The sequence below is a fragment of the Dasypus novemcinctus genome, chromosome 7, assembly GCF_030445035.2.
Source record: "Dasypus novemcinctus isolate mDasNov1 chromosome 7, mDasNov1.1.hap2, whole genome shotgun sequence".
Classification (NCBI taxonomy): Eukaryota; Metazoa; Chordata; class Mammalia; order Cingulata; family Dasypodidae; genus Dasypus; species Dasypus novemcinctus.
The window spans coordinates 665,671-689,558 of NC_080679.1; the positions used below are offsets into that span (position 1 = coordinate 665,671).

General features: G+C 61.5%; 1 protein-coding gene across 1 annotated transcript; it reads right to left on the reverse strand.

The window, feature by feature from the left end:
• Positions 1-1,473: 1,473 nt before the first annotated feature.
• Positions 1,474-22,280, reverse strand: GAL3ST2 (galactose-3-O-sulfotransferase 2). Its single transcript, XM_058299669.1, is given in 6 exon segments — positions 1,474-3,570; positions 3,572-3,649; positions 3,651-3,802; positions 7,561-7,807; positions 8,947-9,033; positions 22,169-22,280. Coding segments are annotated over 6 exon segments (1,152 nt in total). The 5' UTR covers positions 22,198-22,280; the 3' UTR covers positions 1,474-3,011.
• Positions 22,281-23,888: the final 1,608 nt, after the last annotated feature.

Genomic DNA, 23,888 nt, shown 5'->3' on the forward strand with positions numbered 1-23,888 from the left:
GAGCGTCCCAGCAGGGCTGCTTGAACACGGGGTCTCAGTCAGGAGGGGCCTGTGGGGTCACCTGGGGACTAGTTCCCGAGGCCCCCTCTGCATGCAGAGCCGGGATCTGGGCGCGGGCGGGCTGCGCAGGCTGGCTGCGCGGGCGGGCTGCGCGGAGCGGGCTGTGCAGGCGGGCTGCGCAGGCGGATGGGCTGCGCAGGCGAGTGGGCTGCGTGGGTGGGCTGCACGGGCAGGCGGGCGGCGGCAGGCTGGGCAGAGGCAGCCTCGGCTGCTCAGCAGGGTGGAGGGCTGGACGGCGCCCTGTGGACGCACCATCCCGGGCCCCTGGGGGCCTGGCCGCAGGGCTGACCTGAGGGGCCACGGAGGACGGTGGAACGCCTGCTGCCTTGGGAACCCGAGGCGTGGGCGGGGCTCTTGCGGCCCCCTGCCTGCCCTGTGTGCCCAGTGTCCCCCCTCACTGGCCCCGAGCATGACTTTGCCTGGGTCCCAGGTCGTTCCCCCCTTGACCCTGGTCCCCTCTCCCCTGGCCTCCGGGGGGACCCCCAACCCCTGGGTCTGCCCCCCTGGCTGCCCTCTCCCCAGTGGCTGCAGCGTCTTTCCAGGACCAAGGACGCCCCTCCCCCAGTCAGGCCCACCGGACGAGTCCACGCTGCAAGGAGCCATGTCTGACCCCACGCGGTCCCGGCAGCAAATGCGGCAGTCCAAGCAGGACCCTGACCTAAAATTTATGAAAACAAGGGACGGGCACAAGGCATTGTGGGCAAATCGTGGCGTGGACATGGACGGCTTCAGAAACAAAGACTGAAGAACGCAGGGGCACACGGCCTGGGGCTGCAGCCTGGCGTGGGCAGGGGCGGGAGATGCTGAGCAGGCCTAAGAAAGCCTCAGCCCCACCTTGGGGACCCGTGACCCGGGCACGGCCACCTCGGTGCGCCCCGGGCTCGGCATGGGCTGGGAGACCCCGGGCAGCCTCGGGCCCAGGCCAAGCTGGCCCTGCCCACATAGGTCTTCTCAGCAATTTAGTTTTCCAGTTAGTGCCCAGCTTTTTTTAAAGGGGACATTTCAGGTAAAAATCTACATTTCCAGCTACTCTGGAAAAATCAGCTCTGCTCTGCGTGCCTGGCATCCAGCACACTGCCCAGCACAAGTCAGGCCAGGGCTGCCTCCTTGCGTGGGCCGCGCGGCTGTGCCCCCCACGGCGCCACGCCCGCCTCGGTCCCTGGCCACTGGGGGCCCTGTCCCCCGTCTAAACGCCGCTGAGGCAGGAACGTTTCCTTGGCAAGTGGAAGCCTCACCTTACTCCTGTTCCCACCTTCCCAAGGGAACACGGCAGGGACCCAGCACCCACCAGCACAACAGAGAAGGTTCCAGAAAGGAATTTCACCCGACCCTCTGCGCCCCCTGGTTCTTCCTGGCTGCAGGGCATCTTGGCATGTCAAGGAGTCCTTTTCAATGGACAGACGACCAGGCAGATTATTTTCAAAATTGTTCATTACCAATGACACCACATGCATTTTATATTTTACTGAATACCCCAAATTTCCCTCCAAATTTGTGGCACCAGTTGACATTCCCACCAACTTCAAAGGCAGAAACAGGCCTGAAATGGGCTCGACCTTGTGATCCCAGCTCCTTCATCACAGTGCGTCTGAGATGGGGGTCCCCGGGCTGCTGGTGGGGCGGCAGGTGAGGCTGAGCCCCCAGGATAGCGGGCGTCTGTATTTAGAAGCAGCGATCTCAGCTCTGGCCTCACGCACCTCCCACGCTGGCAGAGGCGCAGGGCTTGATTGGATTTGAGCCTGCCGCAGCTCGGGCTAACATCCCTCGCTTGTCTGCTGCGCCCTGTCACCCCCCCCCCCCCGCCTCCTCCTGCACAGCAGCTCACCTGGCCCTGCTCTCCCATCACCCCCCAGGCCACCCTCTGCTGCGTGGAGGACCACGGCTGGCCTCCAGCAGGGCCCGTCCCGCTCTTCACGGTCACTGTTCAGTGTTTGGGGGTCAGTGCTCCCACTTCCAAGTCTTCTCTTCTGTTCTCAAAGTTCTCCTCTAACCCACAGGCAGTCGTCTCTTGGTTAAGTTCCTCCAGGAAATGTCGTCCACGAGAGCCCCTGTCTGACCTGTAGCGAGGCCCCTTCTGTGGAATGCGGGTTCCCCCACAGAGCCCAGACCAGCCCACTCAGCAGGGGCCCGGGCCCTGTACTGGGATCCCCAGGCCTGAGGGCCCCCTGCAGCGAGATTCTCCCCAAGGCTGGGGGCCCAGGCTGCACCCCTGGCTGAGCACATGGGAGCACCCTCTTTCCAAGGCCTGTGGCTGAGCACATGGGAGCACCCCACTTCCCCAGGGAGCACCCTGCTACAGCTGGCCCCAGCGGTCTGCGATCACCGCCTGCCAGGGCACAGCAAAAGGGGAGGGGCTGCCTGGGAGCTGCCTCTGGACCCACATCCAGTGTGGTCTCCATGGCAACCAAGGAGCAGTTTCCACAGCAACCAAGGGTATGAGGGTGCGCCCCGGCCACCGGGCGCAGCGTCAGCCCGTGGGGGGTGAACCTTCTGTCTTGTCAGCAGTCGGGCACTTCTCAATCAAGACTGTCCTGCAGGAAATAAACCCCAGGCCACCGAAGAGCAGAAGCCGCAGGCTGCCCGGGCAGGCCCCGGCCCCCACCCCCGCTCCTGCAGCGCTGCCCGTGGGCGCCGCCCGGTGTGTCTCTGGGACTGCATGCCCAGAAAATGGGAGGAGCTGGCTCTGAGCTCCCCAGGGACCTGCACCCCACTGCCCGAGCCCCCGACTCTGCAGGCCTCTGCTCGTTGGGCGCGCGGCGGCGTTAACGTGTGATTAAACCTGATTCGTTTTCATCTTCTCCTAAGCCCTTTCCCACAGGTTCAAAGCGGAGGCAGCGCGTCCTCAGGCCAGCTGCGGGCCGCGGAGGCTCCTCCCTGGCCGCCCCGCTGTGGTGTCTCCACCAGGGGAGCGGGGTCGGCCCTGAGGGCCGCGCCTCCCCCGGCGCCCGCCCCTACCCCTCCAGGAAGTGGATCCGCTTGGGCGGCTTCTCGGGGAACTGGCGCGCGTACAGGCGGGCCATGTACTGGAGCTCGGGCGTGGCCATCCGCCGGCACAGGCGCAGCGTCTCGTTGTCCAGCCCGGGCCTGAGGTCGTAGCCCAGGATGTCCGCCTGGCCCGACTGGAAGGGCTGCAGCTGCCGGTCCCTGATCTGCGTCTTGCTCTTGGGCGCCCCGTCCTGCAGGCACAGCGCCCGCAGCTGGCCCCGCCGCGCCCGCAGCTGCGCCACCTCCCTGCGCAGCCGCCCGGGGCCCAGCTCGGCGTGCGCCCGCGCCCAGAAGGTGCGGTTGAAGTGCTGGCAGAGGCGCCAGTCCAGGGCGCACCAGCGCCGGGCGCGCGCGCGGGCCTCGGGCGTCAGGCGGGCCACGGAGGCGGCGCTGCGCGCGTTCAGCCTGAAGTAGGCGACGTCGTCCAGCCGCCAGCGCAGCGCGTGGCGCAGCAGCACCATGGACTCGTCGGAGTGCTCGGCGATGAGCACCAGCTGGAAGCGCCGCTCCACCTCGGCGAGGCGCGCGCACGTAGCGCTCCGTGGCCGGCGCGTTGTTGTCGAAGCCGAAGCCGAACCACATGCTGTTGCGGGCGTAGGCGTCGCCCGGGCGCGGCTCCCGTTGCAGAAGGCCAGGGCGCCGCCAGGAAGGCGGCCACGGCGCCTTCGTAGTAGGCGAAGGCCGACTCCAGCTGGGACACCGGGTTTCTGAGGATGGAGAAGTAGAAGGCGCCCTCCTCGGGCAGGACCTTCTGCACCTGCGGGGACAGGAGGGGGCTCCTCGTGCGGCGGCCAGGCGAAGCCGCGGGCCGCTCGCCTCTGCCCCCAGCGCTGCTGCAGGTGCACCGCCGGCCCGAGCAGAGCCGCGTCCTAACACGAGCCCCCCACGCGGGGCCCGTGAGCAGAGGGGGGGCCGGAGGGGCAGGAGGGGGTCAGGACGGGAGCTGGAGGGGGACAGAGGGGGGGGCAGGAGGGGGCAGGAGGAGGCAGGAGGGGGACAGGAGGGAGGTAGGAGGGGGACAGGAGGGAGGTAGGAGGGAGGTAGGAGAGGGCAGGAGCGGGGCAGGAAGGACAGGAGGGGATAGGAGGGGGCGGAGGGGGCAGGAGGGGGGTAGGAGGGGGGACAGGAGGGGGCAGGAGGGGGGACAGGAGGGGGCAGGAGGGGGCAGGAGGGAGGTAGGAGGGGGGGACAGGAGGAGGCAGGAGGGGGACAGGAGGGAGGTAGGAGGGGGACAGGAGGGAGGTAGGAGGGAGGTAGGAGAGGGCAGGAGCGGGGCAGGAAGGACAGGAGGGGATAGGAGGGGGCGGAGGGGGCAGGAGGGGGGTAGGAGGGGGGACAGGAGGGGCAGGAGGGGGGACAGGAGGGGGCAGGAGGGGGCAGGAGGGAGGTAGGAGGGGGGACAGGAGGAGGCAGGAGGGGGACAGGAGGGAGGTAGGAGGGGACAGGAGGGGGTAGGAGGGGGACAGGAGGGAGGTAGGAGGGGACAGGAGGGGGGTAGGAGGGGGACAGGAGGGAGGTAGGAGGGGGACAGGAGGGAGGTAGGAGGGAGGTAGGAGAGGGCAGGAGCGGGGCAGGAAGGACAGGAGGGGATAGGAGGGGGCAGAGGGGGGTAGGAGGGGGGACAGGAGGGGGCAGGAGGGGGGACAGGAGGGGCAGGAGGGGCAGGAGGGAGGTAGGAGGGGGGACAGGAGGAGGCAGGAGGGGGACAGGAGGGAGGTAGGAGGGGGACAGGAGGGAGGTAGGAGGGAGGTAGGAGAGGGCAGGAGCGGGGCAGGAAGGACAGGAGGGGATAGGAGGGGGCGGAGGGGGCAGGAGGGGGGTAGGAGGGGGACAGGAGGGGGCAGGAGGGGGGACAGGAGGGGCAGGAGGGAGGTAGAAGGGAGGTACGAGAGGGCAGGAAGGGGGCAGGAAGGATAGGAGGGGATTGGAGGGGGCAGGAGGGGGGTAGGAGGGGGGACAGGAGGGAGGCAGGAGGGGGACAGGAGGGAGGTAGGAGGGGACAGGAGGGGGTAGGAGGGGGACAGGAGGGAGGTAGGAGGGGACAGGAGGGGGGGTAGGAGGGGACAGGAGGGAGGTAGGAGGGGGACAGGAGGGAGGTAGGAGGGGAGGTAGGAGAGGGCAGGAGCGGGGCAGGAAGGACAGGAGGGGATAGGAGGGGGCGGAGGGGGCAGGAGGGGGGACAGGAGGGGGCAGGAGGGGGGGCAGGAGGGAGGTAGAAGGGAGGTACGAGAGGCAGGAAGGGGGCAGGAAGGACAGGAGGGGATCGGAGGGGGCAGGAGGGGGGTAGGAGGGGGGACAGGAGGGGGCAGGAGGAGGCAGGAGGGGACAGGAGGGAGGTAGGAGGGAGGTAGGAGAGGGCAGGAAGGGGGCAGGAAGGACAGGAGGGGATAGGAGGGGCAGAGGGGGCAGGAGGGGGGACAGGAGGGGGCAGGGGGGCAGGAGGGGGTAGAGGGGGCGGAGGGGGTAGAGGAGGCAGGAGGGGGCAGGAGGGGGGACAGAAGGAGGCAGAAGGGGGGCAGGAGGGGGGAGGAGGGAGGCAGAGGGGGGGCAGGAGGGGCGCCGGAGGGGAGCAGAAGGGGGGCAGGAGGGGAGCAGAAGGGGGGCAGGAGGGGGTGGAAGGGGCGGTAGAAGGGAGGGTAGGAGGGGGCAGGAGGGGTATAGGAGGGGGCAGGAGGGGGGCAGGGGGGCAGGAGGGGGCAGAAGGGGGGTAGGAGGGGGACAGGACGGGATGGAAGGGGTGGTAGGGAGGGCAGGAGGGGGGCACTCCTGGGGACGCCTCCACAGCCGCAGGCTTCAGGCCCTCCCCGGAGGTGCGGCCAGCGCCGGGCGGCTCAGCGTGGGATGCCGTGGATGCTGTGGACACCACGGAGGCCGAGGGAGGCCACGGGGCACCTACTGGGCCTGGGGCGGGGCCTCGAGCTTGCTCACCACCACCCACTGGCAGATGAGGAAACTGAGTCTCAAAAACGGAGGGGCCTGCAGTGAGTGGCAAGGCCTAGAGCTGGGGCTCTTAACCAAGGGGACGCGGACCCGCTCCCCGGTCTGTGGAAAGATTTCAGGGGGTCCGTGAACTTGAATTGAGAAAATCAACTTACTATCTTTATTTTCTCTGAACTCCAAAGTTGAGTGTCATAAAACTATCTGCAGCTACTTTCGGAGAAGGGGTCCGTGGTTTTCACCTGACTGGCCTAGGGGTCCCTGGAACAAAAAGGCTAAGAACCCCTGGCCTAGAGCTGGGGGGCAGGTCTGACTCAGCCCTCTCTGTGCTCCCCATCGGAGTCCCTAGCCCTAGACCCTGAGCCCCTCTCCCTGCTCAGCCCCCCTCATCCGCTCAGCCCCCCCTCCTCCGCTCAGCACCCCCTCCCCTGCTCAGCCCCTCCTCCCCAGGCCCTTCAGAAGGGGAGGGGTGCGCAGGAGGAGGAGCTTGGCAAGCAGAAGGCCCTGAGGGGCTAGGGGCGGGGCTAGGGCGGGGCTAGGGCGGGGCTGGGGGCTGTGGTTGGGGCTGTGGGCGGGGCTGGGCTGGGGAGGGGGTGGGGCAAGGCTGTGGGCGGGCTGTGGGCAGAGCTGCGGGTGGGACTGGGGAGGGGTGGGGCAAGGCTGTGGGCGGAGCTGTGGGTGGGGCGGGGCTGTGGGCGGGGCTTGGCAAGGCTGTGAGTAGAGCTGTGGGCGGGGCTGGGCTGGGGAGGGGGTGGGGCAAGGCTGCGGGTGGAGCTGTGGGTGGGGCGGGGCTGTGGGCGGTGCTTGGCAAGGCTGTGAGTAGAGCTGTGGGCTGGGCAGGGAGGGGGTGGGGCAAGGCTGTGGGTGGGGCTGTGGGTGGGGCGGGGCTGTGGGCGGGGCTTGGCAAGGCTGTGAGTAGAGCTGTGGGCGGGGCTGGGCTGGGGAGGGGGTGGGGCAAGGCTGCGGGTGGAGCTGTGGGTGGGGCGGGGCTGTGGGCGGTGCTTGGCAAGGCTGTGAGTAGAGCTGTGGGCTGGGCAGGGAGGGGGTGGGGCAAGGCTGTGGGTGGGGCTGTGGGTGGGGCGGGGCTGTGGGCGGGGCTTGGCAAGGCTGTGAGTAGAGCTGTGGGCTGGGCAGGGAGGGGGTGGGGCAAGGCTGTGGGTGGGGCTGTGGGTGGGGCGGGGCTGTGGGCGGGGCTTGGCAAGGCTGTGAGTAGAGCTGTGGGCGGGGCAGGGAGGGGGTGGGGCAAGGCTGTGGGCGGAGCTGTGGGTGGGGCGGGGCTGTGGGCGGGGCTTGGCAAGGCTGTGAGTAGAGCTGTGGGCGGGGCGGGGCTGGGGAGGGGGTGGGGCAAGGCTGCGGGTGGAGCTGTGGGTGGGGCGGGGCTGTGGGCGGGGCTTGGCAAGGCTGTGAGTAGAGCTGTGGGCGGGGCAGGGAGGGGGTGGGGCAAGGCTGTGGGTGGGGCTGGGGCGGGCTGTGGGCGGAGCTGTGGGTGGGGCTGGGGGCAGGGCTGGGGCCCGGGTGGGCGTGGAGCTGAGCTGAGCCCCGCGGAGGCCCCCCCAGCCTCCCTGCCCTCCCGCCTACCTCGGCGGGGTTGAACCTCAGGTGGTTGCCCAGGACGCTGAAGCGCGCGGGGCTGCCCTCCACGTAGCGCGCCAGGAAGAGCCAGGGGTAGCCCAGGTGCAGGCGGTCGCCGGCGGGCAGCGCCACCGACAGGTTGTGGCGCTCGGCGAAGCGGAAGAGCACGTTGAGCACCGTGCTGCCGCCCGTCTTGTGCGTCTTCAGGAACATGACGCTGGTGACCGGGCCCGCGGCCCCGCCCCGCTGCAGGCTGGGCCGGGGGCGTCAGCGGCGGCCTGGCCGGACCCCGGCCCAAGGCGCCTGCCCGGACCCTCCCGACGGCAAATCCCCAGCCCGTCACCGTGCCCCCAAGCCGGCAAGCCTGCCTGGCGGTCCCACGGCACCCTCGGCACAGGCGGGCTGCTCCCTGAAGGCTGGGGTACCGGAGGGGCCTCCGCATCCCGCTCCCCGGCTGCGGCAGGGGCCGGGGGCCCCGCTTGAGGAGCCCCACCCCCTGGACAGAGTGGTGTGGACCTGGGGCTGGTGCCAGCTCTGCCAGCACCTCCAGAGGGTCTCCGGGCCCCTGCCCCCACCCTCCACACACCAGGCCCGGCCCTGCCCCACAAGCCCCGCCCCACACCCACAGGCCCCGCCCCACTCGCCCAGGCCCCGCCCACTATACCCCACAGGCCCCGCCCGCCCCTGCAGGCCCCGCCCCACACCCAAGCCCTGCCTGCGCTATCCCCCATAAGCCCCACCCACTATACCCCACAGGCCCTTCCCCACACGCGCAAGCCCCGCCCACAATACCCCACGGGCCCTGCCTCCAGCTCCGCCCACACCTGCCTCTCCCCTAAGTCCCTCTTTGGCCCCCAGATCGCCCACGTGGTTTGCCCTGGACCTTGGTGGTCTGAGTCTGAACCGCCCCCTGGGGCCCTGCCGCCCACCTGGCCGCACCTCCCGCATCTCCTGGCTGACTGTCCGAGCTGGACAGACAGCCCTCCTGTCTGCGCCCCGGCCGGGCCCCTCCAGCCTCGTTCACCAGGCGCCTCCCAGGCCCCCCTGCCTCAGCACTGGGGACCGGGGTCTCTCTGGTCCCCTATGTCTGTCCTCGCTGCCCCAAGCCCTGCGGGTGACCCCGGGTGGGGGCAGCGACGCCTCCCTCCTGTGGAAGTCCCCCCAGAGGCCAGCCAGGGAGGCCGCCTGACCCCCGGGCCAGGCCCCGCAGCCTCGGAGCCCACAGCTTCACGGGAACCCCCGGCGGCAGGGATCCCCGCCGAGGGGCAGGGCGTTTGGGGTCCCTCCCTGGCCTGCCCGCATAGAGGGGAGGGCTGACCTGCCGTGGCCACCCAGCCAGTGCCAGGAGAGCCCAGAGGAGGCCGGGGCTGGGGGCACTGGCGCAGGACTTACCGTGAGAACAGGCGAACGTCCGAGGGCAGGAAGCTGACCAGCAGGAGGACGGTGAGGACGAGGATGATGGCGGCGGCCCGGAAGGACCTGTGGGCGGAGCCATCAGTCCCCAGGTGGGGAGACGGGGGAGGGCAGTGTTCCCAGGGACCCGCTCACCACCCCCCGGCTGCACCCCAGGCCCGTGGCTGCCCCCTTGCCTGGGCAACTGCCTGTGGTCACACCTGCTGGGCTCGGGCTCACCCCTGACGGCCCTGCCACACCCCCGCAGCTGAAGCCAGGAGGACAGGGTGGCAGGCCCAGCCCCTGCCAGGAGCGGGGAGCCAGAGAGCTGGAGCAGGTGGTGCACACGGGCGCAGCTCAAGGGACCCCCCACCCCTCAAGGGCCCCTGGGAGTCTGTGGGCCATGGGGACCCTGGGCTCAGCAACCCTGCAGGCACGGCAGGGGAGGGGGCCAGGGGAGGGGCTGCAGGGTGGGCAAGCTTGGTGTCTCAGGACAGAGGTTGGACGGACAGCCCGGCATCCAGCCCGGGCTGGAGTGGTCCAAACCAGAGGGCCCACGGCCCGGGTGCCGGGGCGAGATGCTGCACCAGGCCAGGGAGCAAACAGGCTGGGGCGGGGTCCGGTGGGGACCCTGCAGAGGGCCTCCTGTCTTCTGGGCCAAAACCCCCCTTGGCAGAGCGAGGCTGGAGGAGGTGCCCGCCGGCTGGGAGCTGCAGCCCGAGGCTGGGTGCACCCAGAAGCGTCCGCTGGAAGACGAGCTCCGTCTGGGCAAGAGCCGCACGGAGGCGTGGAGAGCAGCTGCACGGGGACCGCCGTGAGCGCCCTCCCACCCCCCAACTCTGGGGGCTGCCTGGGACTGCAGGAGGGGTGCCAGAGAGGGAGGGGGTCCCGGCCAGCCTTGGGGTAAAGGTCACCCACTCGCTGGCCACCCGGACGGACACCTCCAACAGGCCTCTCCCTGAATCTCCGCTGAGGTGCCCACAGGGCATCGCAGGTCCGCAGCGAGCTCCTGACCGCCCCAGGCATGCCCTGGAGGGGAGGGGGCTCGGCAGTGGAGGCCCCCGGGCAGGGACAGCTGGGGTGGGAGCAGACCTGCTGAACGGAAACGTGCTGGACCCACAAGTGAGAAGGCCAGGCCAATGCTGGAAACGAGAGTGGAGGGCGGGGGCCGCCGGGGGGGTGATTCGCCTGCGCGTCATCAGCACAAAACTGACTTGTGGCCACAAGAACCAGGAAAAAACAGTAGGTTTTCCTCAAAATCTAGAAGTCTGGAGAGAAGAGGCTGCAGGTACTGGTGCAGAGGCCCAGCGGACTGTCCCCCGCACCACGCTAAGGATATTGGTGTCTCTTGTTTGCCACGCTTGTTGCCTCATGGTCCCAAGATAGCTGCCATGATCCAAACATCACACCCACATTTGGATCAGCAAGAATGGAGGAGTGACAGGGCCAGTCACAAGAGGAGTCAAAAGCTTTTCTAATTACAGAAAGATGGCGGCAGAGTAAGGAGCTCCTGGAGTCAGCTCCTGCTCCAGGGCAGTCAGCAAACACCCAGGGCTCTCTGCAGCTGCTGAAGCACCTGTTTGGACTCCAGGAGGCCAGAAGAGCATCCTGCCACATCCTTGGGGGAGTGGAAGGAGGAGACTGCCCGTCTGCAGAGAAGACTCGTAAGTAGAGGGTCCACGCCCCAGAGGCTGGTGCCACCCTCCACTGGAGGCACGAGCCGCCTCGGGAGCTGTTCCGCGGCTGGAATTGGAAGCTCCACTTCCCAAAAACGGGGGAGGAAGAGGCGGTCGGGCACCAGCTCCAGCTACTGATGAGTAAATTCAGCAGCTACAGCATGATCCTGAGAACAGCTAAAGCTTGAGCCTGTCCAGGTTAGAAAGAGGCCGGGAGCCGCCGTCTGAACTCCACGCCTGGCATGAGGGAAGCGGGGCGGACTGAGGATCCCAGCGTGGTGGGGACTGGCTTCTTTCCATCCAGGTCCGATTGCAGCTCCTGCCTAGGCCCCAGCCCCACCTCCAGCAGGGAGGAAGCTGCGGGGACCTGCGCCAGCCTCTCCAGGAAACTACTGGCCAAGCCACGGAGGCCGGTGATGGTCCTGCTCTGATGGCGCAAGCTGCCCAGGAGCTGCTCTGTGGCTGGAACTGGAAGCTCCATTTCCCAAAAACAGGGGAGGAGGAGACAGTTGGCTGCCGATTTCAGCTACTGATTGGTAGACTCGGATGGCTAAGGAATAACCTTGGGAAAAGCTGGGGTGTGAATTTGTCCAAGGCGGTAAGAGGCCGGTGGCCACCATTTTTATTCCGCTCCCAGCCTGAGGGGAAGCCTGGCTGACCAAATATCACAGTGATGGTAGGAACTGGTTTCTTTCACCCGGATCAGCCCGCAGCCCTAGCCTAGGCTTCAGTCCCACCTCTGGCAGGGAGGCAGCTGGCTAGCTCAGCACAGTCTACCCAGGTAACTGAGGGTACCTTTGACTGGCACAAACTGAATAATTAAAAGTCTACTGGGGCAACTGCAGTCATCTTGGACCTGCACTGTATAAGATTGCGGCCCACACCTACAGCTCCTTCCATGCCCCAGGCAGGGGAGAAAGGGGTGTGAAGCTTCATCATTCTCTCTGGGCAACTAGGCTTGCACAACTTGGATTATTTCACACAGCTGTGACTCTGTCCCTACCACTGGGAAAGGATAAAATTGGGAAAAGCTTCATCGTTCCCTGGTGCAATGAAGGCAGCTTGAGCCTCCACAGCTTATAGCACCAAATACATGCTTGGCTCCCACTGTACAACCAACCAGCAAGGGAGAAAGGGCAGGAAGCCCTAAACTAAAGAGAAAAACTGCACCTAGAATAAATACTCTAGTAAGCCAGAATCCAAGACACCAACCAAAAATTACAATCCACACCAAGAAACAGAAAGCTATCGCCCAGTTCAAGGAACAAGATAAGCCTCCAGATGACGTAAAGGAGTTGAGACAACTAATCACAGATGTTCAAACAAATCTCCTTAGTAAATTCAATGAGATGGCTAAAGAGATTAAGGATATTAGAAGACACTGGAGGAGCACAAAGAAGAATTTGAAAGCATGTGTAGAAAAATAACAGATCTTATGGGAATGAAAGGCGCAATAAATGAAATTTTAAAAAACATTAGAATCATGTAATAGTGGATTTGAGGAGGCAGAAGAAAGGATTGGTGAGCTTGAAAAAACGGCCTCTGAAAGTGAACATACAAAAGAACAGATGAAGAAAAGAGTGGAAAAATTTTAACATCTCAGGGACCTAAACGACAGCCAGAGTTGTGCAAACATACATGTCATGGGTGTCCCAGAAGGAGAAGAGGAGGGAAAAGGGGCAGAAGGAATATTTAAAGAAATAATGTTAGAAAATGTCCCAACCCTATTGAAGGACATAGATATCCATGTCCAAGAAGCACAGTGTACTCCCATCTGAAAAAATCTGAATAGACCAACTCTAAGACACATACTCATCAGCAAGTCAAAGGTCAAAGACAAAGAGAGAATTCTGAGAACAGCAAGAGAAAAGCACTGCATAACATGTAAGGGATACCCAATAAGATTAAGTGCTGGTTTCTCACCAGAAACCATAGAGGCAAGAAGACAGTGGTCTGATATATTTAAGATACTACGAGAGAAAAACTTGCAGCCAAGAATTTTATATCCAGCAAGACCATCTTTCAAAAATGAGGGCAAGATTAGAATATTCACAGGTAAACAGAAACTGAGAGAATTTCTGAGTAAGAGACCAGGTTTTCAGGAAATATTATAGGGTATGCTAGAGCCTGAAAAGAAAAGACAGGAGAGAGAGGCTTGGAAGAGAGTCTAGAAATGAAGATTATATCAGTAAAAGTAACTAAAACTGTCAAAAGAATGGTGAATATAAAATATAACAGATAAAACTCAAATAGGAATAAGCTTAACCAATAATGTAAAGTATTTGTATTCAGAAAACTGCAACCCAATGTTAAAAAAAATCAAAAAAGTCCTAAATAACTGGAAGAACATTCCATGCTCATGGATTGGAAGACTAAATATCATTAAGATGTCAGTTCTACTCAATTGATAGACAGATTCAATGCAACCCTGATAAAAATTCCACCAGCATTAAAAAAAAAAATTGAAAACACAATTAGCAAATTTATTTGGAAGGGTAAGGGGCCCTGAATAGCCAGAAATAACATAAAAGGAAAAGTGAACCCTCATCTCTGGGCTTTAAATCATACTACGAAGCTATAGTGGTAAAAAAAAAACAGCATGGTACTGGTATAAAGACAGACACATAGACCAATGGAACCAAACTGATGGCTCAGAAACAGACCCTCACAGGTATGGTCAAGTGATTTTGGACTAGCCTGTCAAACCAACACAGCTCGGGCAGAACAGTCCATTCAGGAAAATGGTGCTGAAAGAACTGGATGTCCATAGCCAAAAGAAGGAAAGAGGACCCCTATCTCACACCTAATCCAAAAATGAACTCAAAATGGATCAAAAACCTAAAAATAAAAGCAAGAACCATAAAACTTATAGAAGAAATTGTGGGAAAATAACTTCAAGACCTGGCGGTAGGTGATATATTCTTAACAGAGATAAGAGAAGGACTGAGATGGACTGCTGATATTTAATGTATGTAGAAGTTTTAATTAGTTTTACTGTAAAAGTGTGGAAATGTATAGAATGGATGGTAGAAATAGTAACAGCTAGTTTATAAATAGGGATGTGGCTGAAAAAGGTAGTCTGGGGATGTAAATGCCAATTGACAGAATGCTAGAGAATAATCTAGGCACTGAATAGCACAGTAAACCAAGAAGTGGATGAGAATTGTGGTTGATGGTACAGATGCAAGAGTGTCCTTTGTGAGCTAGAGCAAATGTACATCATTTGGGAATGCATGGGGAAAATACAACTGGAGTGACCTATGGACTGTGGTTAGCAGTAATAATATAATATTCCTGCATCTATGCAAAGGTGTACTGTATTGATAATGGGGCAGTAGGGAAAATGTGAACCAAATGTGTACTATGGACATGATAACATTCAGATGATATTATTTTATCTGTAACAAATGTTCCACCAAAGTGTGGTGTGTTGATAGAGGGGTGTGGCTTGGGAATTCTGCATATGTGCATGATTGTTTTATAAGTTTACAACTTCTGTCATAAAAAACATATTTAAAAAATGATAAGAGGGTGGTTTGGGGGAAAAACACACCAAATGTAAGATAAGGACTATAATTAGTAGTAAGATTTTGACAATATTCTTTTGTAATTTGTAACGAACGTCTCACAACAATGCAAGGTGTGTGGGGGGTTAATGTATGGGACTCCTGTATGATGTTATGCATGTTTGCTTTGTAAGTTCACAACTTTTACTATACACTTAATTGTTTATGTATGTTCATATATAAATGACATAAAGATAATAATAATAGGGAGGGTTGGGGGAAAATACTTTGGTTAGTAGTAATATTTTGACAATGTTCTTTAATCATCAGTTAAAAAGGTTAAACAATTCAAGGTGGTGGTGGGGTGAGTTATGGGAGTCCTGTATGATGTTATATATGTTTGTGTTGTAAGTTCACAACTACTACTATACACTTGTTTACGTATGTTTGTGTGTGGGTGATGTATTTCAATAAATAATTTTTTTAAAAAAAAGCTCTTCTAAAACCCCTTGCAAACCTTCACCTTTGGCCAGAACTTGGCCACATGACTCCCCCAGCTCCAGGGGGGCTGAAGAAGCACCCCTCCGCTTTTACGGCCTCCGTCGCCAGGCGCACGGGGAAGGGGGTGTTGGCCTCCCCGGCCACAGCGGGCTGAGGCCTGGGCCAAGGCCGGGCGTGCCCGGAGGCAGGTGCTCCTCCAGGGGACACACGGGTGACCACTTTCAGACGTGGCCTGGGCTCGTGGCCAGGACCCAGGAGGCAGAGCTGGGGGAGGGGCCCTCGCCCACGAACTTTGCCCCAGTGGGCAGGTCCTCGAGTGTGGAACCCTGCACACGAGCTCCGTGAACAGACCGGCGGGTGCTGGGGTGGCCATGGCCTCGGGCTGTGCGGTCGTGCCTTCCGGTTCTCTCTGGCATTTGGTGGGTAAGTGCGCCTGCTGTCTTGCCGCCCGGCCCCGAGGCATTCGCGGGATCTTCCACCAGCAGAGCAGCTCGCAGCCGCGAGGCCCCCACCCACCACCACCCACCCGGCAGGACGCGCCGTCCAGCAGCTCTGGGGGGGGCTGGGGGCTTGGCGCTCCCTGAGCACGCCCCGGTCAGGCCCGAGGGCTGAGCCGCTCCCTGCTGACCTCCGACTCCTGCCCGCTGGTCGCCCTGTGCGCCCAGTTAGGCCGACGGCTTTAGAGCGCGGCCGTTAGGGATTAACCCGGCCGTTGGGCTGGGGTAGAAGATTAACCAGCAGGCTGCTGGGGCTTCCTTCACACCCCCGCAGAGATGTCCCTTCCACAAACACTGGACTTTTACTAGGTCCCGCTGGGGCTTGAGCGGCCCTCCCAACACCGATGGTCCCTGCGGAGATCCCGCTCAAACACCCAGTGAACCCGCCTGGCGCCGAGGCGCCCCGAATTGGTCTCTGTTCTCGGCAGCTGTGCTGTTAGAGCCCCGAGGTCTTCAAGGAAGTCTCCCCGGAGCTGCCTCCATGAGCCATGTTTCTCGGGCGTGGGGCCCCACGTCGGCCCTGTAGAACCCCAACCGTCTGAGGGCCCAGGAGCCGGAGGAGGCAGCGGCCAGCAGGGGCTGAGCCACCCGCCACCAAGTTCCCCGGCGCTGGCCCAGCCCCGGGGCCGCGGCGGGCGTCGCCTCCAGCTTGGAGACGGCGTTTCCGGACAGCCCCTTCCTGGTTTGTGCGGACGTGTGGGAGTCCCACGTAAAAGCCCATTCTCTAGAAGAGCGCCCCTGCTGGCGAGACCGCTGGCCGCGGCCCCCCCCCCTCCAGGCACAGCGTCCTCGCTGGAGCTCAAGGCGAGCCGCGGTGGAGGGCGGCCTTGGAGTTGCTCAGTGGGTACGATCCAAAAAGCCTCGAACTCCCTGGCTGGAAACAGCCCAAGTGTCCAGGGACTGAGGAACAGAGCAGCAACGTCATGGGCCACACGCAGAGCTCAGACACTCTCTGCCAGGCGGGGACCCAAACGCGTCGTGTTGAGAGAAGTAAGCAGACACAACAGGACAAATGTCGGCTGGCCCCACTTACATGAAATATCTAGAATTAGCGAATGCACAGACAGGAAGTAGCGTACAGTCATGGGGGGGAGGGGTCGAGCCAGCTCGTGAGGGGCGCAGAGCTTCTGCCGGGGGGTGGAAACGCTCTGGAGAGGACGGCGGTGGTGGCTGCAGTCAATGCCCCTGAATTGTCACCTAAGAATGTCAAGTGGCCAACTGCCGGTTATATATATTACCACAATAAAGTTTTAAAATAATAAAACATAAAACCAGTAAACATGCCTACATCTGGAAGCCCGAGGTGCTCCCACACCCAGGAACGGCTGCCAGGTCTGGTCCCGGGGCAGGAGCAGACGCGGCGCAAGCCCCTGCAGGCCGCCAGGGTGGGGGGCAGCTCCCGGGCAGCCGGCGAAGCCCCAGGAGAGGAGCCCATCCCCGGGAGGGGGGCGACCGGGGGCCCCAAGCCACACCTGGCCCCGTGCCCATCCACGGCCTGGGGGAGGCCAGAGAATGTGCTAGAAAGCGCCCTGCTCTCCCTACCCATCCCACCCCACAGCGGTCAAGCTCACGCAGCCACCCGGTGGGGTCTCTGGGCCTCTGCCCTCAGCCTCAGGCTCTCTAACACCAGATACTGATCCCCGGGGGCCCAAAATCCCCAGGAACCCCCTCAAATTTCCCTGAACTCCACTGCTTCATGCTGCGGCAACCTAACAGGGGCGGGTCTTGTTTTAGTTTCTTAATCTTACTATGGTAAAATATCATATAACCAAAAAATTACTGTCTTAACCATTTTTAAGTGTTCCACTTAGCGGCGTTAGATTTGCATCGCTGTGCCCCGGTTGCCAGGATCCATCACCCCAAACACCCCGCCCCCACAAGCAGGCGCTCCCCCCTCGGCCCCCCCAGCCCTGCTCTCCGCCCTCAGCCTGTCTCTGGTTTGCTGCTTCTAGGCGTTGGGTGTAACTGAGACCACGAACATCTGTCCTTACGTGTCTGGCTAACTTGACTCAACATGATGTCACCCAGGCTGGCACAGGAGCAGAAGGCCCCTTGTTTCCATGGCTGGGCAATAGTCCACTGCATGGACGCCCCCTCCTCTCCCGGTGGACACCGCTCGGCTCGCTCCCGGCTGTCGTGAACCCTGCTACAGTGAACACTGGCACACAAACACCTGTCCGGTCCCTGCTTTTTCTAGGCTTCGGGGTATTTACCCAGGTGGTGAATTGTTGGAGCACGTGGTAATTCCACGTTTAATTTTGTGACAAACAGGTGTGGTGCTTTACTACTGTGGGATGTAACTCTTTTATGATGAAGTCAGTTCCGTGGGTCCCACCATCAGTTTAGGGCTGCAGGCAGCATTTTGATAGGATAGGATAGGAAAGGATAGGAAAATCCGAGTTCAGCAGGTGCAGTCAGGCTGTGCTGCTTGGCGATGCTTCTGTAGTCAGGAGCATGTGTAGACACGCTCGTGCACCCGAATGTGACAGATGTCTGTGTGCGCTGCATTTTTCAGCATGGGTCACTGTATTAGTCGGCCAAAGGGGTTCTGATGCCAAATACCAGAAATTGGGTGCTTTTTATAAAGTGTGTTTATTTGGGGTAGAAGCTTATAGTCACCAGGCCATAAGCATAAGTTACTGCCCTCACCAAAGTCTGTTGCCACGTATTGCAGCAAGATGGCTGCTGATATCTGCCAGGGTTCAGGCTTCCCGGGTTCCTCTCTTCCAGGGCTTGCTTCTCTTTTCTCATAACCAAGCTCCTCTGTATGCTTACTTCCCGGGGCTCCAACTCAAGACACCAGCATCAAAACTCCAACAACAAAACTCCAACTCAGTCCTTTGCTGTGTCTAATCTGTGAGTCCCCACCCACCAAAGGACAGGGACTCAACACCCTACTAACATGACCCAATCAAAGCCCTAATCATAATTTAATCATGCCCAGGTACAGACCAGTTTACAAACAACCCAGTATTTCTTTTTGGAATTCATCAAAAATATCAAACTGCTATACTCCACCCTCTGAATTCCAAAAAGATGTTACAATATTCAAAAAAACCTTAAATCAGTAACAATATTAAGTACAAAGTCACATCACAATCAGTTTAAAGAAATACAGTTTGTCTTGGGGCAAAGTCCTGTCCGCTGAAGACCTCTGAAACTTGCAAAACCATTTAGCTGTTTCTGATACACAAATGGACAGAAAAGGATAAATATTTTCATTATCATAAGGAGAAACTGGAAAGAAAACATGAGTCACGGGTCCTCTATGTTCAGTAAACCTGCAGGGCATCCTCCATTCAATTTCAAAGTCTGGGAGTCATTCTTAAGACAATGGCTTCTTCTCCTTGGGGCCACATGGGAACCCACCCTTTCCACAGACTTGCCCAACAGCCTTTCTCTTGGTTCCACCCTCGTCAAGCATCTGGCCTCCCCCTCCAGGAGCACCGGGGTGATGGCCACACCTTACCCAATCTTTGGGTTAGAGACTTAACCTCCCTAGGACAGTGATGTGAAGAAAATGTTCCTCCTAACCTTTGGCATACAGGCTCAACCCTCTCAGAGCAACGAGTTGACCACCTGGCCTTCCCTAACCCATGGGGGACAGGTCCACCCCTCTCAGACCTGTGGGGTGCTGACCTTAACCGCCCTAATCATTGGGGAATGTACTCCACCCTCTCTGTAACCTGGGGGTGGCAATCCTTACAGCTGTTTCTCCTTCAATTTCTCCTTTCCACGTCCCTTTCACTCCAAGCTGACAGTGGTTTTATTCCTACAGCTCTCTCAAAAAGTCTGTTGGTTTAGCATGCAGGAAGCAGGGGTCCAAGCCGTCAGACAGTAAGACTTTCCATAAGTCTTTCCTAGATAACTGCTTCTTCAATCCTGATTTACAAGTTCCAAGTTTAGTTAAGTCCTCCAATGGGGCTCTTTGATCGGGGAGCTTGATTTCCAGAGGATTGGAATTTCCAGATTCAGTTTCTATTTTCTTTGGGCCCTACAATTCAGTCTTCAGTGTATTTCTCTCTTCTAGCATTTTGCTATAAGTTGCAAGGAGAAGCAAAGCCGCATCCTCTGGGTTTACTTTGGAAAGTTCTTCAGCTAAATGCCCAGGCTTGCCATTTTCAAAATCTGCCTTCCATAAAACACCAGGAGTTTCTCTTGCTAAGTTCTCTGCAACTTTAAAACACGGATCCCCTTTCCTCTGGTTTCTAGTAATAGTTTCATCTTTTCTTAAGGTATCATAAAAAGTCTCTTTAGCATCCACGTTGCTATCAACAGTCTCTTCAAAGCGATCTAGGCCTTTTCCATCAAGCATCTCCCGATTCCTCCAAAAAATACCCCTTACCCATTCATAAAATCATTCCAGCATCTTGGTAATTGCAAAAGCACTTCCCCACTCCTCAGTATCAAATTCTGTATTAGGTAGCCAAAGGGGTGCTAATGCAAAATACCAGAAATGGGTTGGTTTTCACAAAGGGTATTTATTTGGGGTAGGAGCTTACAAATACCAGGCCATAAAGCATGAGGTACTTCCCTCACCAAAGTCTATTTTCATGTGTTGGCGCAAGACGGCTGTTGACATCTGCGAGGGTCCAGGCTTCCTGGGTTCCTCCCTTCCAGGGTCTTGCTTCTCTCTGGGCTCAGGGTTCCTCTCTTCCAGGGCTTGCTTCACTTTTCTCACAACCAAGCTCCTCTGTGTGCTTACTTCCCAGGACTCCAGCTCCAGACTCCAGCATCAAAACTTCAACTCCGTCCTCTGCCATGCCTTTTATCTGTGAGTCCCTCCCACCAAGGGGCAAGGACTCAACACCCTACTGACGTGGCCCAATCAAAGCCCTAATCACAATTTAATCATGCTCAGGTACAGACCAGCTTACAAACAATCCAGTATTTCTTTTCAGAATTCATCAATAATATCAAACTGCAACAGTCACCATTAAAATAGCTGCAGTCCTCGGTTCTTCAGCCAGAGGCCACCAAGCCTGCACCTGACCTACACTGGGCACAGCCAGAGCCCCCCATGCCCCCGAGCCTCCCGGGAGCCTGAGGCCTCCCAGCCACCCCAGGACTGGGGTCCACTTCTCTCTGAGGAGGAGGCTGCCCTCAAGCCCCCGTCCAGGAGTCTCAGCCTCGGCCCTGCCCCAGCTCCTTGGGCCCCACCCCCAGCTCCTCCAGCCCTGCCTCTAGTTCTTCCAGCTCCTCCAGCCCACCCCCAGTTCTTTCAGCCCCACCCCCAGCTCCTCCAGCCCACCCCCAGCTCCCCTAGCCCTGCCCCCAGCTCCCCTGGTCCCACCCCTAACTCACCCGCTTTGCCCCCAGCTCTCCTGACCCCCCACCACCGTCCTGGGCTCACAGGCAGCACCCCAGCACAGTCTCCCACTTGGCACTGTCCTGCTTCTAACACGCAGAGCCCCCTGGACTGACCCCTGATGAGGCAGCCTCAGACCCCAGCCCTGAGCCCCCCACTTCCGTCCTGGCCCAGACGCTCCCTTCATCCCACAGCCCCATCACTGCTCCTCCCAGGGGGCCACAGGCCATGCCACAGGAAATCGCAAAGCCGGCCCTGACTCGGGGTGCCCCAGACATGGGGGGCGCTTGACGACCAGCGGCCAGTCCCCGCTCTGGGCCCTGCTCGAACGGGCCTCGGGGGTGGCACCCTGCACTGGAGCGGATTGGGGCCTGGGCATCGTGACCCCTCCCCGGGGGGCTCGGCCTGGGCCCCCGACAGGCACCCCGAGAGGCGGGGTCCAGCCCTCAGGGCCCCACGCCGAGATGAGCGGGACCACGTGGACCCCCTGCTCGACGCTGCCCCTCTTTGTTGAGGGCAGACCGCCCCCACCCCCTCCTCGCACAGGCCCAGGCCAAAGGTCCCTGAGTAAGACCCCCCTGCCCGTCCCTCGCTCTCCCGGCCCCTTCGAGGGCACCCAGCCTCCCGACCGTAGTGCCCCCTCCAGGTCCCCCAAGAGCCCACCCAGAGGCCTGGGCCCACACTGCCAGGCAGTGGCCCATGAAGGGCCCCATCTCATTGCATGAGTTACACCCCAAATATGCCATCTTCTGAAGGTGAGGGCACAGTCCGCGTGGCACTGACCAACAGCGGCCTCCCCCACGCGCCGGCCGCGGGTCCTCGGGCCTGTCCTCGGAACGAGCACCGCAGACGGTGGCTTAACGCAGCGGAGACAGGCCGTCTGGCAGCTCTGGGGGCTGGACCGAAAGCCAGAGCTCGGGGGGCTCGGGGAGGACCCCCGCCCCAGCTCCCGGGCGTCACCCACCTCCTCGGCCTCCCTGGCTTGCGCCGCGTCACGCCCTCCGTCCGGGAGCAGACCCGCCCAGTCCGGCTGGCTTCACCTGAGCTCTGCCCTCGACGACCCTGTTTCAGGTCCCATCGCACCAGGGCTGGACTTGCTGGTGTCTTCTCCGGACGCGCCCAGCCCCTGGCACTGCCGCCCCTTCTCGCTGGTGGCCTGGGAACCACGGGGGGCCCTCGAGCCGGGGCACTCAGGAGCCTGCGTTCGCCGTCCCAGCCCGAGCGCCCCACTCCAGGGACGGGGTGGGGGCCGGGACCCAGAAGGGGGCAGGCCCACCACCAGGTCCGCAGGGACCCCGCCCCCAGCGGCCTCCTGAAGGCCTTTGGAAACTGGACGGGAAGAGCGGGGGGCCTGGGGCATGCTGGGGGCGTCGGCGAGTGCCGGGAGCCTCCTGCAAGCCCAGCGGCCGACGCCGTAAAGGGCACCCCGAGCGCGGCTAGGGGGTCCCCCACCCCAGCAGCCCCCCGTCACAGCCCTCACAGACCCCACAGTGACCCTGTGGTCCCGTGCAAGGAGCACAGCCCCCCGACACCAAGTCACCAGGCCGGCCCCAGGGGGGTCCGTGGGGGGGTGACAGGCCAGAGCTGGCTGGCTCAGAAGCACCCTGGAAAGTGGGCCCCGACCCAACAGATCTCATTTTTAAGACAAACCCAAAACTTCTTTCTTCCCGCTTTGGAACACCTGAGCCTAACGCACCTGCACCCTGGGGCCCCCACACCGTGACGTCCACTGACCTCTGAGAGCTGCCCGCTATGGTCAGCATGCTGGCCTCGGGGCCGGGCGTCCTGCTGTCGCGGGCTCTGTGCTGGCCGCGGACAGGCAGCAGGCAGGGCTGTGGCCGGCTGAGCAGGGAGGAGAAGTGCACCTGCCAGCTCAGGTGTGAGGCCACGCCCTCCACCTTAACCCCACATCCGAGGCTTAACTCTTCCATCCTCGGGAAGGACCGGCTCCCGGGACCCGGCTTAGCGCAGGAGGCGGTGGGGAGTGGTCTGTGGCCCTTCGGGGCCGCCCTGCCAGTCTCCTGGCACCTGAGCGCAGGTGGACACCCCACAGGAGCGCAGCGGGGCCCCTGGGGAACGCGCCTGGGTGGGCTCCGCCTGCTTCCCGGGCCCGGGCTCCCTCCGCTCAGGTGGGCTTGGTGGGAGAACCAGCCCACGCCGTCTCCAGCCGCAGGGCTCTGTGGCAGCACACGAGGTCCAGAGCCCACGGCCCGAGACGACTCGGAAGCGCCTTCCCGCAGCCAGCACGCCCCAGGGCCAGTGTATCCGAGGGTCAGCGCCTCCCGGGGTATACGTGCTCCTGGCTCGGTGTGCTGTGGGGTCAGCGCATCACGGGGTCTGCGTGTGTCCCAGGCTCAGTGTGCTGTGGGGTCAGCGCGTCGTGGGGTCAGCACGTGATGGGGCGTCAGGCAGGAGAGGGAGGCACCAACCCCAGTGGCCCGAGGCTGCAGAGCCAGCTCCCCTGACCTCGGGGTGAGTGGTGGCCAGAGGCCCGTGGGGGCCTGGAAGCCCCTGTCTGCTGACGGGCCCGCGCAGTGGCCAGGCCCGAGCACGGGGGCACCTCCACTGAGGGCTCGAGCCACGGCGTCTCCGACCACAGGCACGTCAGGGGCTCTTCTGGTCATCGGTGGAGGGAGCAGGAGCTGGTGTGGCCCTTCCTGGCGACGCTCCAGGGCGCTGGGCCACACCTTGCATTGAGGCTCGTGGTGGGAGGGGGTTGCCGCACAGGCAGAGGGAGGGCGGGGCAGCGGTGCCGGGTGGATGCCGCGGGCCCCGAGGTCCAGGCGCTCGTGCAGGTGGACACCACACGGAGATGCTGAGAGGTGGCCCGGGGCCTGGCTGGAGGCCACAGCTGAGCCCACAGCACGGGTGGTCACAGCCCCCTGCCCCCTGGGCCCGAGGGAGCCCCGGGGAGGGGGCAGCGGTCCAGGCCCCGCCAGCGGGCGGAGGCAAGGGGCCCACTGGGAAGCCGAGCAGGGAGGTGGGAGGAGGGCGGTGGGTGCCGGGGAGGGGGCACCGTGCGGGGGCAGCCGGCGGCCGTGAGCTGGGCTGTGCCCAGTCGTGTCTGCACCCCGCTCCAGAGCGTGGCCTTGGGGCCGCTGACCGTGGGGACAAGGCCCAGAGGGTAGCTTAACCCCAGGGAAGGGCGGCTGAGAAGAGGAGGAGTGGACAAGGTCAGAGATGGACTAGCCCCGGGACGGGGTGGAGGCCAGGGGCGGGGGCTGGGGGCCGGGGAGGCGGGGGGCCGGGGAGCCCCCAGCCAAGAGCCTGCCACTCCCTTCCTGTCCCTTCAGCGACCGCAGGGACAGCCGCCCGGCACGGGTGACACCGTGCAGCAGGCGGGCCTCGTGTGCAAGCGGAGGGGCCCAGTGCACCGGCCCCACCTGTCCTGCGCCCCCTCACCACCCGGGAGACCCCCGCCCCGCCCACGCCCCACCCACGGAGGCAGCGCCCA